Here is a 16,309-nt window from a genome sequence, read left to right as displayed (position 1 = left end):
GTTAAAAGAGAAGTGATATGTAATTTTTGTAGCATATCTAAAAGATAAAGTCTATAATTAAGAAAGAAAAAGTTATGATATGTTTTGAAAATCAATTCACACTTCAATTTATATTATATGAGTCAATAGAAGGTGAAAAAAAAAACTAGATGTCGAGAGGCAACAAATGCATCATAGAACCGAAATGACAAATGAATTGGTAGTTAAAAGCAATTACAAGAAATGACCTATTCTTTTGACATGATATTATATATGTATCTTTACACTAAAACAAATAATGTTTAGAAAAATTCAAGACATACATTATTACATTCAAAGTCAGGCTTAACCGTTAGTTATAGAAAGTGAAATAAAATAGGCACATACATGACTTGATCGAGAATTCTCTAATACTGCAATGCACTTTCTTTGATGGATAAAGCAAGCTCGCAAAACCTATTCTTTTAACATGATATTATATATGTATCTTTACATTAAATAGTGTTTATGAGGCTATGTATATTCATATTTTATATAGAACGGTGTGATATTCATATCATAATTTAATCAGAAATGAAATCCAATTAGGTCAACACCTGTCGATAATTAACCTGGAATTTTTTTAAAGATATGTTTTTATGGATATGAATAAATCATGAGCTGGTCGTCAATGTCGTTTATTATTCGCGCAAATTTCTCAAATGAACTTTGTTACCCCGTCAACAATATATATGTTGTATATTACTTAAAAATAAGTTTAATGTTTAATTTCTAAGATTTATCTTTCTTTTCTCCAGGGCTGGCTTTCTCCTTTTCCTTTTTCATTTTCATATAAAATATTTTAAATGAAAATCCCGCGCAACGCGCGGGTACTAAATCTAGTTATATATAAACTTAAGTTTGACTTTTTGACTGTTATGATTTTTCTTTATAAATAGAAAATTTTATATTTGTTTTCAATAATTCAAATCATGGCATACGCAGAAAAAAATGATATAATGAGTTATTAGTTTTACAAATATATAATCATATAAAGATAAATGGTGAAGTATATCAAATCTTCTATGTTTATTTTGATTGGTCATTCAATTAAAATAATAATAATAATTTATTATCGTTTTTATAATTTAATTAAATTGAATAAATTAGTGTCTCACATTTTTATCCTTAATGAATATTATTAATTCATTCGTTAAAACCTATATTTGTAATGGCATATGAATGTAATTACATACCATTAGTTATGTTCTTTTATGATGTAGGGGATTTTTTCCTTTTTATAATTTAATTAAATTGAATAAATTATTATTTCACTTTTTATCCTTAATGATTATTATTAATTCATTCATTAAAATGATATTTGTAATAGCATTTGTATTTAATTACATACCATTAGTGATGTTCCTTTTTAATTAAGAAAGGATCATATGATATAATTTCAATAATGTATGTCCTACAACAAGACTTGAATGTCATTATAAGACATAATTTTCTAAATTAGTTTTTAAATAGTGTGATTTTATATGATGAGTAATTTAATATATGATATACTTCTTGTTTTAATGTACTTAATTTTTTGAATTATTTCATATTACGTTGACATATTATGGTCTGTACTACACAACATGAAATTTAGAAAATACGCACAAAATAACTACAGATTGAAAAAAAAAAGTAAAGAACCATGGTGTCATAATACATTCTCTCTCTTTAATTGTAATTATTTTTATACCCATTTAATATATTACATTTTATTTTCCAAAATTACATACAACACTTACATGATTCTATGTTTCTCTATCTCTATCTTTTATCTAGACACAAGCTTTCTTTCTCTCTTGTGTCTATTTCTCATCTGTTCTCTTTCTCATCCGTTCTCTCTCTCATGTTCAATTATGTAACATGTTATTTCTTCGAACTACACAAGATATAAGTAAATATATTTTTTAACACGTTACTTTCTTATATAACACATTATTTAGTTTAATTTTTACATATAACACGCTATTATTTATGTTGACATTTCATTCTTTCAAAAACACGGTAATTATTTTCAAATTACAGGATTATTCTTTTAGATGATACATTATTTTAATTCATTCATGTCATTTCTTAAAACACCATGATTTTTTTTATATTTTCCTTGATTTATGTTTGCCTATCTTCTCCACATCATCTCCTCTATCATCACCCCTATCTTCCAATTTCCAACTCCCATGTTCTCTTTCACTATGTCATGATATTTTCACTGAATTACATGTTTTTTTCAAAAAAAATACAATACGCTATTGTATCTTTGCTTTTTGTTTGAGGGCAATTTTGATTTTTTTTACCTATGTCAAAAGAGTTAGTTACCTAAATTTTCTTACTTATGGCTATTTACTTAAATCTTTTTAGATCCATAGTCATCTCCTAATATTGCCCTAAAATTTATATACAACTAGTTTTCGCTATGGTGAATTATTCTGAAATCTTGGAGATATTTTGTTTTTAAAGTTGCTCTCATTATGCCCATTGTTTTGATCGCTTAACTAACCATGATCTAATTAAAACCTAAGTTGAGGTTTTGCGTAGACACTAATGTTTTTCTTACATGTTAATCTCGGAACCAAAAAGGAAATAACCAAAAAACCACTACATATTATCAAATGAGATCATTGGTGGTTTTGGACAATTTTTAGCAAAGTAATATGTTTTTTTTTTCATCGTGTACTATTCCTAATTGGGAGATAAGCCACCAAAATCTGTTCACACAACTGTGTCTTTCTTATTTATTTTTTCTTTCTCTTTCTTCGTTTTCTTAAATCTATCACAAAAAATTATCCTAATATGAATTCAATCCATAGAAACCATTTTTGATATACAGTATTCTCATATCTCATTAACGCTAAAGGTTAACCAAAAAAAGGCAAATGTTGGAAGTAGAAGAGTGTTTTTTATTTACGTCGAACTTTTGATACTATCTATACAAAAACCAATATCTCAGCTTGCTGCAAAAGCAACAATTTTGAATCTCACCATTCCCATTTTATGTGTATAGCAAAGCTAGATAGACAAGAACTCAATAGAAACATAACTCATCAATGGAAAAATTCCTCTTTGTGGAGTGCAAATACAATTTAATCCGACTGTGAACTATGGTCTGCTTTGGTTTCCACATTCCTTTTTGTATGTACAAACTCCAATGTTGTAGAGGCACCAACCAAAGCCATGTCTGTTATTGGTCAGATCTCGTAGTCTATATCTGTTGCATTCTGGGAATCAGATTGCTTCACCAACCGTTCCTGCTCATCATACCGATCAAGGTTCTCACACGGAGCCGGGAAGATTGTGCCTATCACACGCCCTTCAACGTATGCACACTGGAAGATGTGCTTTTTCTTGTATGTTATCCCTACTGACATGTCCCTGAAGGTAACATTTTTTACAGGAATCTCTTTGCTTCCTTGGATACGCACAGGTACACGTACTCCCTGACCGTAAATGCCTGTGTAGTTTATGTTCTCGAGTACCGGGAAGGCTTGAGGATTGAATCCACCGTCTGGGTGCTCGTTGTAGTCTGTTTTAATGACGATGCCAACTCTCAATTCATCCAATGTGACATTCCGGAATGTTATATCCCGGACATACCCACCTCGTCCTGGTGCAGTTTTAATCCTAACTCCACGCCGGGAGCTCCAAATTAGAATGTTCTCGACTGTGATATTCGAGACTCCACCAGACATCTCACTTCCTATTGATATACCAGCGCTGTTTTCGCACAGAGGGTTTAGGTACAAGTCGATTATTAAATCAACATTGATAAGGGAAAGCAATTATATCTTACCTAACCATGGAGCGGATGGTGAGGTTGCGGATGAGTATGTTCTTTGAAGGTCGTCCATAGGTAGTTCCATACTGGTCCCAACCGCTCTTTATTGCAATTCCATCATCCCCAACGCTGATATATGAGTTCTCGATTAACATGTCCTCACACGAATCTGATGGACAACAAAAAGATACAGCCACCATTACAGTATGTACACAAATCGCCCAAGCCTATACTCAGATTTGATTTTCTATCAGCAAGATTATATGAAACGCACCATTAGGTACCATTATGGACTATATACTTATAAGCAACACTTGGATACAATGCAAGGAGCTATGTCTCTCTTCAGCGTACCAAAATTTACATAAATTAGTTGCTAGAATCATTGTTGCAAGTTGGCAACTCATAATGTTCATACTTTTGTTTCATTGATTAGGGGCCTAGTGTTTATTTTTGCTAACTAAACCTATTCTGCAGCTTTTGCCGACATCAATGTTTCCGTTGGCTTGTTATACGCATTACATACAATCAGGGATTCAATTCTGTTGTTAATTATCTAAGCAACGTCCAGTGCAAAGTGGAAATTACTTACCAGGATCGATACCATCAGTGTTTGGGGCTTCAAACACAGGCGCCAAAATAGTCATGTTTGTGATTGTGACATTTTTGCAGTCATATGGGTGAAGTGTCCAAAAGGGAGAATCACGCAAAGTGATGTTGGCAAAAACAACGTCACTGGACCACATTATCTGCACCAGTGGTCCTCTCGTGTGGTTAAGCAGTTTTTGGCGATACTTCTTCCACCACGTTTGCCCCTGCCCATTGATGCTGCCGTTATTCCCTGCAATCCATTATTGATTTAGCTAATAATCAAACAGTTGACAGAACAAGCTCTCAGGTTTGACAAAGAAAAAACAGAATATTAGCCACATAAGTTAATTAATATGAGTGAACAGACAAAAAGGCTTTGATTATCTAATACATGAACTTAGTCAATTCTTGCCCCGAGACTACACTTAAAGCCTTTGTCCACTCCCAGCTAAGAGAGACATAAACTTTCAACAGCTTATAGAGATATCATGTTTAGATTTCGCTTTTTCCAGGAAGTGCCTAATCTCAATTCAACTAGACCTTAAATAGTAGAGTTGTGGTTCTTCATCTAAGTGGCCTTAAAACGTTAAAAACCTCATTTTAGCCTCTACCTAAAAAGCTTAACGAAAATAGTGCAGTGCACCGCATATTCTTAACAATCATTAAATTAAGACAAAATTGCATGCATCCACAAAAAGAGTCACATCCAAACTCCGTTAATACGAGAGATAACAATTTTACAAATCAACAGACGAACCTGTGACAACAACATCTCTGAGATTCTGTCCATGAATGAAACTTCCATAACGAGGTCCAGGATGCTCTCTTCCATAGCCATATGAAGGTAAAGGTGGAAGCAAAGGCCAATACTTTTCATCCTAAATATGTTTAACATGAAAAATAATGTTATTAATAATAACAAAAGAAGACAGAAGCTGCCTCAAGTTAAGCTTCTTGGACTCTATAAGACCAATTCAATAGTGAAGCAAATGATGAAATTAATCAATGGAACTCTAGCTGAGCAACGAAAACAGGCAACCTCAAGCTACCCTCTCTCTCTCCACTCAACTTAACTTGCAACGTCCAAGTCTCAACCAAAATCAATAGTAGTAATAAACCATTCCAAAAACAAGAAAGATCCAAATAAAGGTAGTATTTGTCTCAGTGTTAAAGTCACCAAACTCCCCAAAAAAATCTAAATTTTCCATAAACCCATTTCAGAGTAACAATCTCTGCATACAAAAATCACATATTTGCCTACACTGTGAAAATTAGAAACCCTAAAACTCATCCCAAACATACAGATCACATCACACTTGACAATTACAAAGCAGGAACAGAAGCAGAGCAAAACTAATAGTGTATCAACCCATTTCAGAGTAACAATCTCTGCATCAAAAAAATCACATCTTTGCCTAAACTATGAACCCCAAAACTCATCCCAAACATATAGATCACACTTTAAAATAACAAAGCAGGAGCAGAGGCAGAGCAAAAACGAACCTGAAGAGCAAGAATCTCAGCATCCTGATGAAGAAAAAGCGTCATGTAACTAGTGAGATTAAACGGAGCAGTGAGCCACCTACCAGGAGGAACATTAAGCTGTCCACCTCCTTTCTTAGAAAACTTCGAGATCTTATAAATAGCTTTCTCAAAAGCCTCAGTGTTAACCGTAACACCATCACCAACAGCACCAAAGTCCGTAAGATTGAAAGATACAGGTCTAAGCTTCGGAAACCCTCCGGCTGCGGCGGCGGTTGAAGACCACCGGAAAAAGGAGAAACCAGTCCCGACGTTGTAGAGATTTGTCGAAACGCCGCCGAATTGCCAGATGAATAAGGAAGCGAAAGTGGCGATCCAGAAAACAGTGACGAGAGACTTGTGGGAAGAGAGGAATCGTCTCGGTAAGGGATCTACCATGATGGGGTTTGTGAGATTCAGAACATTTGGAGGATTTTTAGATTCGGAAGAGATTTGTTGGATTGGGTGAGATGTTATGAGTCAGGATTTGTTGTGTGTTGCGAGATTTGAGTGAATCTTAAGGGAAACACAAACTTTGTGTGTTTGATTTGTTTGTTGAAACTAAACGTCTCGGACTCTCAGAGAAAGCGATTGAGTGAGAGAGAAGTGTAATCAAACCGAAATAGAAATAGGAAAATGTTGAACCGAAATCAAACCGAGCCATAATTGATTTTATTATAAACCGTTTTATTATATTATTACCCTCTCTCTGATTTACAAAGAATGTCATTATAGAGTTTTATCTTTATTTTACAAAGAGTGTCATTTTGTATTTTCTATGCATTTTAAACACTAAATTTCTTAATTTTATCCTTAATCTAAAAATAATTTAACAATTTAACATTTATTAAATACGTATAATTTGATTTTCTCTTAATTTGTATGAAATGTGTCAAAGTGACACTCTTTGTGAAACATAGGGAGTACAAAATAGGAAAATGTTAGATTATGTTGTTACTGCTTACATTTATTGTAAAATTTGTTGATATTGGTTAAATGAATTTTAAATTCCATCCAAATCTCTTGTTATTCAAGTTTGTTTTATAATGATTCATTTTGTATTCCAGTTAAAGTGTTTTGTTATTAGTTTATGGATTCTCTACAATCTTACTCACAAAAACACAACTTTCATGTTATCTCAAATATTTCCTAAAATTTGTACAATTTATGTTAATGAGACACCAACTGATATAATTTACACATACCAAATATATTTATATATATGAATTTATGTAAATGAGAACACCAACTTAAATGATATACACATACCAAAAATATATATGCATTTATGTAAATGAGAACACCAACCAAAATGATATACACATACCAATTATATATATATATATATATATATAATATTATGTAAATAAATGAAAAACAAATAAACTAATGGAGAATTTCAAAAATACCCCTTTTCATATACATTTTTTTACCCCATTTTCAAACTTTACCAATAAAAAACCACTAAAAATGTTGAAATTTATCCAAATATGTGTGTATGATTATAAATATATACACAAAGTATCTTTGTATGTGTATAATACTTTATATATCTTTCATAAATAACATAAAATAACTTTTAAAGACCTTATAGAACTTATAAAAACGATTTAAAACCATTTAAAACATTTTAAAATATTTGTATTGGATCTCCTAGTAGTAGTTATCATATAGAAGTACGTTATAAACTATATAAAACTTTATAATTTTTTATATATAAGCAGAGGTATTTTTGAAAATGAATAGATAAAGGAAGTATTTTTTAAAAAGGTACACCAAAAGGTTTTTTCTCAAAAATGCTCAAAACAACTAATGTTAGGTTAGTTTTATTTTAAAAATGTATTTGTTTTGAAATAGGATGAGAATGGATCAATGTTTTTAAGTTTGTACCAAACTGTTCGGTCTAACCGCAACTTGACTGATAGTTTGGTCCGACTTACCTTTAAAAACCAGATAGGTAAGAAATTGGACAAAACCGCTAAAATCACGCAAACCAGTGGCTAAACGGGTGGTTAAATCAAATCCAAACACATTATTTTATAACACACTTTATAACATAGTTTGGTCCAACTTATCTTTAAAAATCAGATAGGTAAAAAATTGGACAAAATCGCTAAAATCACGCAAACCAGTTGCTAAAAGGGTGGTTGGATCAAATCCAAACACATTATTTTATAACACAATTCAAAACTCAAACCAAATTATGGCTGAGTCCAAAGGCGGTTGCTAACTGGGAGGTCGATGCAAGCTTTTTTTTTTTTTTGCTAAATCTCTCTTAGAGTGGTTGTTTGAGAATTTGGAAAGGGATTAGGATTGGTCCAGTCAGTTCAGAGTGAGAGATTAATGTATACAGAAATGGAGATGCGGTAATGTTTTTGGAGTTTTTGGAAAATGTAGGAATGGAGTGAAGTTTTTGAGGGAGCTGTCAAAGGAGGTCGGAAACGCGCACATAGTCAATGAAAGGGAGGTTCAAGGCGGGGTAAGAGTCAAAGGGATGATTTCATGGTCAAAACTGTGTGAAGGATGGGTGAAGCTAAATACGTATGGTGCAAATTGGAATTGGGGATGGGGATGGGGATGGGTGGGAGGGTTTGGGCTTCATATTGGAATTTGTAGTACACCTATCGATTAGTTGTGGGGGTGTATTGCAGGTTACTTATTGCTTGGGACCGAGGCTTTAGACGGGTAGAGGTAGAGGTGGATTCGGAAATAGTAGTAGAACTTCTTCATTCCAGGATTAGCACAACTCATCTTTGGCTTTCCTGGTACACTTGTGCCATAACTTTTTATACAAGGGACTGGTTAGTCCCGTTTATTCATGGGTAAAGAGAGGCTAATCGTCTAGCAGATGAGTGAGTGAACTATGCGTTTTCTTTAGATATATGGTTGCATTTATTTGATTCTTGTCCGGATGTGGTTAGCCCGATTATGTTAGAGGATGCTAATAGAATTGTGTTTCCACGTCGAATTCTTAAGTAATTTTGATTGTTTATTTATATAGAGGAGACTTTTTGTTCACCGAAAAAAACTCAAAACCAAATTATAGACAAATATTGCTATTTATAGAAGGAATCCTTAATATATTTTTTAAAAATACTCAATGTAGAATATGATGTTATTAATCAAGCATGGCTTATTTTTTGAAAAAGTTCATTTTGTTTATCAAAAAACCAACCAATTTTTTTTTAAGCCACAACATAATTAAATATTCCTATAAATATTTAATTCAATTCAGACCAATAATTCTAACAATAAGATAACCTCAAAAAATCCAGAAATTATATCATGCTTGGAAACAGTGTGCTAAAATATGGTCAGTACGGGCGTATGTACACTATACGGTGGGGAATCATATTCTATTATAGCTATACAATAGTTCAATATGGTCAAAGCTATACGGTCCATAATATGGCGTATATACAGTAAAACCTCTATAAATTAATACTCGATAAATTAATAATCTCTATAAATTAATAAATTTCTCCGGTCCCAACTTGGGACCAGTGTAATTTTAGGCACATTTCGATAAAATAATAAGATAATAAATTTTTTGAAAATCCTTTGTAAATATATGGTCCCATCAATATTATAAATTAATAATTAGGTAAAATTTTCAAAAAATATGTATATATAGACACATTAGTTTTTGTTAGATTTTATTTCTAATATTTTACTATATGAAAAATAGTTAGCATTCTCTTTTAATACATAATAATTATTGTTTTATTTGTAATTGATTATATAAAATACTAATTATCATGATTAAATCTTATTTTTAAATATTGTCTTGAAAATATTTTCCAAATTAGGAATATCTCTCTATAAATTAATAATTATTAATTTATCGATAAATTAATACCTCTATAAATTAATAGATTTTCATGGTCCCAACATTATTAATTTATAGAGGTTTTACTGTACATCATATATACGGTAAATTCCGCATGTACGGCGTTTTTTTGAAAAATCAAAACCAAAACTATTCATTTTTATTTTAATATTTTGAGTTTTTTTATTAAAACAAAATTACTAGTTTTGCGGAGTAAATTAATTATGGAAAAAAATTTATCATCATTTTCTATTATTTTCATACATATTAGTTATTCAGAATATTTATAATATTTTGTAAAAGTGAAAATTTTAAATATTTTGGTATTCATGTGTAGTATTGATCATGTTTTGTTTATATATATTTTTTTTTGTTTCTTTAATTCTATATACATATCTTAACATTGTAAGGTTAAGTGTGGTACTTGTTTAAAACCGGTTATTGACATTTGTGTTGGTTTAATATTGGTTTAGTATTGTAAAGTTTAATCAGCATATATAAGCTGACTAAACAGAGATTAGAACGTTAAGTGTTTGTAACAAACTTTTCTCAGATTAATAAAGGTGTTCTTCTCTCTTTTCTCTCATGTTGATTCTCCGATTTGGTTTTCCGATCTAACTTCAATATGGTATCAGAGCCAGGTTACACAATGCTTGAATCTTCCGCTTCTTAATCCATTATCGGAGTTATCTTGTTTACGCATCTTTGAGAATGAGTTGTTCAAACGCTTCTTTCAGCTGGATTTTGTGTATCGCCATTATTGCGATTTCGGAGCTGTTTACTGCAATTTCTGTTGGTTTCGTGCTTCTTCTTCTTTTTGTTTCCTTCGATTGATCTTTGTGTGATTGGGATTTCTTCTTTGCTCATCACATTTTCTTGAAATTTTCATTTTCTTAATCTTTCAAATGGTGACTCCGGTGAATCGGGAATCTGGTAATGGTGAAACAACACGGTTTCCGACGGATCAATATGATAATCCGTATTATTTGAAAAACAATGATCATGCTGGATTGATTCTTGTTTCTGATAGACTTACGACTGCATCTGATTTTCATTCTTGGAAACGTTCTGTTATGATGGCATTGAATGTCAGAAACAAACTTGGTTTTGTGAATGGAACGATTGTGAAGCCAGCTGAAGACCATAGAGATTATGGAGCTTGGACTCGTTGCAATGATATTGTATCTACTTGGTTGATGAATTCAGTTTCGAAGAAGATAGGTCAGAGTTTACTCTTTATACCTACTGATGAAGGAATTTGGAATAACATTTTGTCTAGGTTTAAGCAAGGTGATGCACCTAGAATTTTTGCTATTGAGCAGCGTTTAAGCAAGATTGAACAGGGTTCTATGGATATTTCCACTTATTACACTGAGTTGCTTACCTTATGGGAGGAGTATAAGAACTATGTGGAGCTACATGTTTGTACTTGTGGAAGATGTGAATGTGATGCTGCTGCAAAATGGGAAGTTCTTTAGCAGAGAAGTAGAGTTACTAAGTTTCTGATGGGATTAAACGAGTGTTATGATCAGACAAGGCGTCATATCCTTATGCTTAAGCCAATTCCATCAATGGAGGACGCTTTCAACATATTAACTCAAGATGAGAGGCAAACAACGATTAAGCCACTCTCTCGTGTTGATAATGTAGCTTTCCAGGCGGTAGCACCAATAGATACTGACATGGATAATGCTGCTTACATTGCTGCATACAACACTAATCACCAATTCAGAAGCCTGTTTGCACTCACTGTGGGAAAGTGGGGCATACTATACAGAAGTGTTTTAAACTTCATGGTTATCCACCAGGTTATAAGACGGGTTCTGGTTCAAATTTTAAAGGGAATGCTGCTACAGGACAGCAAATGCAACAGGTCCAGCAAGTGCAACAGTTGCAACCTCAAATGCCAGTATCTCAGTTTCAGCCTCGGATGGTTTCTTTTCAGCCTAGAGCGCAAATGAGTCCTTATGAATCAATGCATAAAGCTAATGCAATTGCTAATGTTTACTCTGAGCCTACCCTAGTTGTTACAGATTTTGGTACTTATGTTCCAAATGCTCAACCTCAATATTTGCCTCCTCAGTCTCAATCGATGCCTTATGTTGAGACTGATGGTTCAATCCAGAATCTTCAGAATCTTACATCACAACAGATTCAACAGTTGGTTCATCAGTTTAATTCTCAGATACAATCTTCACCTCAAGAATCTGATGTTGCTATAGCTGCAGTTACTGGTACTCATGGCACAGCCACTATTTCTGAACATGGTTTAATGGCAAAAACATCTACATCTGGTACTGTTTCTTTTCCTTCTACTAGTCTTAAGTATGAGAATAATAATCTCACTTTTCAAAATCATTCACTCTCTTCTTTACAACAATTTTTGCCTCATGATGCTTGGATAATAGATAGTGGAGCTTCTAGTCATGTTTGTTCAGACTTAGATATGTTTAGGGAATTGAGACCAGTATCTAATGTTACAGTTACTCTTCCTAATGGTACTAGGGTTCCTATCACACACACATGCACAATATGCATTTCATCAGTTTTAATTTTGTATGATGTTTTACATGTTCCGGATTTTAAATTTAATTTGATTAGTGTGAGTTGCTTGGTTAAAACTTTGAACTGTTCAGCTCATTTTTACATTACTTGTTGTTTGATTCAGGAACTTACACGGGGCTTGATGATTGGGAGGGGTAAACTTTACAACAACCTCTATATTCTTGACAAAGAAGATCACTCCCTCTCTTCATCTCTTCCTGTGGTCTGTCCTGTTTCTGATTCTAAGCTTGCTGATGGGGTTCTTTGGCATCAACGTTTAGGTCATCCCTCACCAGTTGCTTTGCATAAACTTGTTAGTCATATTCCTTCTTTAAAAAGTGTATCTTCTGCTGTTTCGGATTGTAAGATTTGTCCATTAGCAAAACAGAAAAGATTAGCCTATGTTTCACATAATCATTTAGCTTTACATCCGTTTGATTTAGTGCATATTGATGTATGGGGTCCTTTTAGTACTGAGTCTATTGAGGGTTTTAAATACTTTCTTACACTTGTTGATGATTGTACTAGAGTTACTTGGGTTTATATGATGAGAAATAAAAGTGATATTACTGTTATTTTCCCAACTTTTCTGAAAATGGTTTCAACTCAATATAATTCAATAATCAAGGCAATCAGGACTGACAATGCACCAGAATAAGCTTTTAATGATCTTGTTAAGGTGACTGGAATGATGCACTATTTTTCCTGTCCTTATACACCACAACAGAACTCTGTGGTTGAAAGGAAACATCAACACTTGTTGAATGTTGCAAGATCTTTACTTTATCAGTCTAATATTCCTTTGTTATACTGGAGTGGTTGTGTGAATATAGCTGTTTTCTTGATTAATAGATTGCCTTCAGCCTTGTTGAATGATAAATCACCTTTTGAATTACTGTTAGGGAAATTGCCAGATTATTCATTGCTTAAAAATTTTGGTTGTTTATGTTATGTTTCTACATATACAAAAGATAGAAATAAGTTTTCTCCTAGAGCTAAACCTGGTGTCTTCTTAGGTTATCCTTCTGGATACAAAGGTTATAATCTATTCTGATTTCTAGAAATGTTATATTTCATGAACATGATTTTCCTTTTGAAACAAGTGAGTTTTTGCATAAATCAGTTGATATGTTTCCTAATACTATACTTCCTTTATCTGTTCCTTTACATTTTGTTGAAACTTTCCCAGTAGATGATCTTAGGAATGTTAATAATTCTGCATCTGCATCTGTATCTCGTCCTGCACACACACATAGCAGTCCTAGTACCATTCATTTATCATCTACTCATGTACCAATAGATACTAGTCTTAGTATTGTAAACATAGCTAGGCCTAAACGAACGACAAAAGCTCCTAGCTATCTGACTGAGTATAATTGTTCCTTAGTTCCTTTTCTTTCCACTTTACCACCAACAACTACTAGTACTACTATATCTACACCAAAAATAATATCTCCCCCTACCCAGAAACCTCATACTACCCCATATCCGATTACTTCTTTTGTTTCCTTTGACAAATTAAATCCTTCCTATACATCATACATATGTTCATATAGTCTTGAAACATAACCAAAAACATTTAGCCAAGCTATGAAATCTGAAAAGTGGACTGGTGCTGCTAATGAGGAACTTGCTGCTTTGGAATTGAATCATACATGGGATATAGAGTCTTTGCCTCCAGGAAAGAATGTAGTTGGCTGTAAATGGGTTTTCACCATTAAATATAACCCTGATGGCACATTGGAGAGATATAAAGCAAGATTGGTGGCACAAGGTTTCACTCAGCAAGAAGGTCTTGATTATCTTGACACTTTTTTTCCTGTAGCTAAACTAACTAGTGTGAGATATATACTAGCTCTAGCTGCTGCAAAAGGATGGAGCTTAACCCAAATGGATGTATCCAATGCTTTTCTTCATGAAGAGCTTGATGAAGAAATTTTTATGTCTTTACCGCAAGGATACACGCCAAAGGACAGAGTCTTGCCTCCTAATCCGTATGTCGTCTCAAGAAATCTCTATATGGTCTTAAACAAGCGTCACGCCAATGGTATAAGAGATTTTCGTCGGTATTGCTGGGAGCTAACTTTGTCCAATCACATGCTGATAATACATTGTTTGTGAAAGTCGATTCACAAGCTTTTATTGCAGTTTTGGTATACGTTGATGATATAATGATTGCCAGTAATAATGACACTGCGGTTGAAGCTTTGAAAACATTGTTGAGGTCTGAATTCAAGATTAAATATTTAGGACCAGCAAGGTTTTTTCTTGGTTTAGAGATAGCCAGATCTTCTTCAGGAATATCAGTTTGTCAGAGGAAATATACTCAAAATCTGTTGGAAGATACAGGTCTATTAGGATGCAAGCCAAGTTCTATTCCAATGGATCCTAATCTACATTTGACCAAAGATATGGGAGAGCTATTGTCTAATCCGAGAGCTTACAGAGAACTGATTGGAAGAATGTTATATCTGACTAATACGAGACCAGATATCACTTTTTCGGTTCATCAACTCAGCCAATTTATCTCAGCACCTACAGATGTGCATCTTCAAGCAGCACATAAAGTTCTGAGGTATCTAAAAGGGAATCCGGGTTTAGGACTAATGTATTCTGCAAATACAGAGATATGCCTTAATGGTTTTGCAGATGCTGATTGGGCAAATTGCAAAGATACAAGACGATCAGTTTCTGGTTATTGCATGTATCTTGGTACTTCACTCATCTCATGGAAGTCAAAGAAACAAACAGTAGCAAGTCGAATTAGCACATAATCAGAATATCGAAGTCTAGCTAATGCTACTTGTGAGCTGATCTGGTTACAACAGTTACTTAAAGATCTGCATGTTACAATGACTTGTCCAGCGAAGTTATTTTGTGATAACAAGTCGGCTCTGCACATTGCTATGAATCCAGTGTTTCATGAAAGGACTAAGCATATTGAGATCGATTGTCACATTGTTCGGGATCAGATTAAAGCTGGAAAACTCAAGACTCTACATGTTCCATCTGGAAACCAACATGCAGATATCCTCACTAAGCCACTTCATCCAGAACCATTCTATACTCTGCTCCAACAAATGTCATTGTCAAGTCTCTATCTTCCAAATCCAACTTAAGGAAGATATAGACTTGAGAGGGGCATATTAGAGTATCTGGTACTTGGTTTAAAACCGGTAATTGACATTTGTGTTGGTTTAATATTGGTTTAGTATTGTAAAGTTTAATCAGCATATATAAGCTGACTAAACAGAGATTAGAACGTTAAGTGTTTGTAACAAACTTTTCTCAGATTAATAAAGGTGTTCTTCTCTCTTTTCTCTCTCCGATTTGGTTTCCGATCTAACTTCAATAAAGTGCAAGTAAAGGCCTTCAAAAAACTATGACCAGTCCTTCGTGAAGACTCACATTAGTCACTTGAGATGTGACCGGTCCTCAAGGCAGTTTCACACCGGTCATACGCCTTATGACGAGTCTTGTGGACGACTTTTTTAGTCGGTTGTAAAATCAGTTTCGTAACTAGTATTGAATTGATTCTTCTTCTAGGATTATTTTTACTCTTCTTGATTTCCACAGAGTCCAAGATCTCCAACGGAGGCCAACTTTATGTTGTCTATTTGGCCTTTAATCTGTAAAGTCTACTTGAATCCTAAACTACTTGACAATCGCCCTTTAAGTCTTGAAATCACATCAAATGCTTCCTAAAACATATGAAAACAATAGCTAAAATAGTTAAAAACATGATGTTATTAGTAGTGATTTGTGCGGAATCTCTATTTAGGTCAAGTATTTCCATTATTGGATCATTCAACTACTAATGATATTGGAAAAAGAAACTAGTACATTTCTGTTGAGAATCGTAGACCCCAATTCATCTCTATATGAATCGCAGACCACGACTTTGTCCCAACTCCTCTTTGGATCATAGATCAATAACAAGACATAAACATAACACATAGATTTAACGAGTTCCCCTCTGTGTGAGGGTACATCTCGTGTGGAAACCTTCTCCCACAAATATTCACTATCAATTA

General features: G+C 33.4%; 2 protein-coding genes across 2 annotated transcripts; one reads left to right on the top strand and one right to left on the bottom strand.

Moving 5' to 3' along the window:
• Positions 1 to 2,894: 2,894 nt before the first annotated feature.
• On the bottom strand, positions 2,895 to 6,477 carry LOC17887026 (probable polygalacturonase). Its single transcript, XM_006290929.2, has 5 exons — positions 5,885 to 6,477; positions 5,139 to 5,259; positions 4,383 to 4,631; positions 3,806 to 3,959; positions 2,895 to 3,729 (listed from the first exon to the last, which is right to left on the bottom strand). Exons 1-5 carry the CDS (start codon positions 6,299 to 6,301, stop codon positions 3,204 to 3,206), a joined length of 1,467 nt encoding a protein of 488 aa, XP_006290991.1. The 5' UTR covers positions 6,302 to 6,477; the 3' UTR covers positions 2,895 to 3,203.
• Positions 6,478 to 10,636: 4,159 nt separating this feature from the next.
• Positions 10,637 to 12,933, top strand: LOC111830613. Its single transcript, XM_023783097.1, has 4 exons — positions 10,637 to 11,152; positions 11,264 to 11,495; positions 11,573 to 12,237; positions 12,400 to 12,933. The coding sequence occupies exons 1-4, from the start codon at positions 10,637 to 10,639 to the stop codon at positions 12,931 to 12,933; spliced, it is 1,947 nt and encodes a 648-aa protein (XP_023638865.1).
• The last annotated feature ends 3,376 nt before the right edge of the window (positions 12,934 to 16,309 follow it).

The sequence above is a fragment of the Capsella rubella genome, unplaced genomic scaffold (genome assembly GCF_000375325.1).
Source record: "Capsella rubella cultivar Monte Gargano unplaced genomic scaffold, Caprub1_0 scaffold_5, whole genome shotgun sequence".
Taxonomy (NCBI): domain Eukaryota; kingdom Viridiplantae; phylum Streptophyta; class Magnoliopsida; order Brassicales; family Brassicaceae; genus Capsella; species Capsella rubella.
Note: the sequence above shows the minus strand (reverse complement) of the source record. Positions and strands in the feature narration are given on the sequence as shown.

Bases quoted from the DNA above. Each gene is read 5' to 3' on its own strand.
- LOC17887026 (XM_006290929.2), bottom strand. From the start codon at position 6,301: ATGGTAGATCCCTTACCGAGACGATTCCTCTCTTCCCACAAGTCTCTC. The intron at 5,260-5,884 runs GTTCGTTTTTGC...AAACATATTTAG, and splicing joins CTGAGATTCTTGCTCTTCAG to GATGAAAAGTATTGGCCTTT. The intron at 3,960-4,382 runs GTAAGTAATTTC...GTTGTCCATCAG, and splicing joins CACTGATGGTATCGATCCTG to ATTCGTGTGAGGACATGTTA.
- LOC111830613 (XM_023783097.1), top strand. From the start codon at position 10,637: ATGGTGACTCCGGTGAATCGGGAATCTGGTAATGGTGAAACAACACGG. The intron at 11,496-11,572 runs GCATACTATACA...CAAATTTTAAAG, and splicing joins ACTCACTGTGGGAAAGTGGG to GGAATGCTGCTACAGGACAG. The intron at 12,238-12,399 runs GTTCCTATCACA...TGTTTGATTCAG, and splicing joins CTCTTCCTAATGGTACTAGG to GAACTTACACGGGGCTTGAT.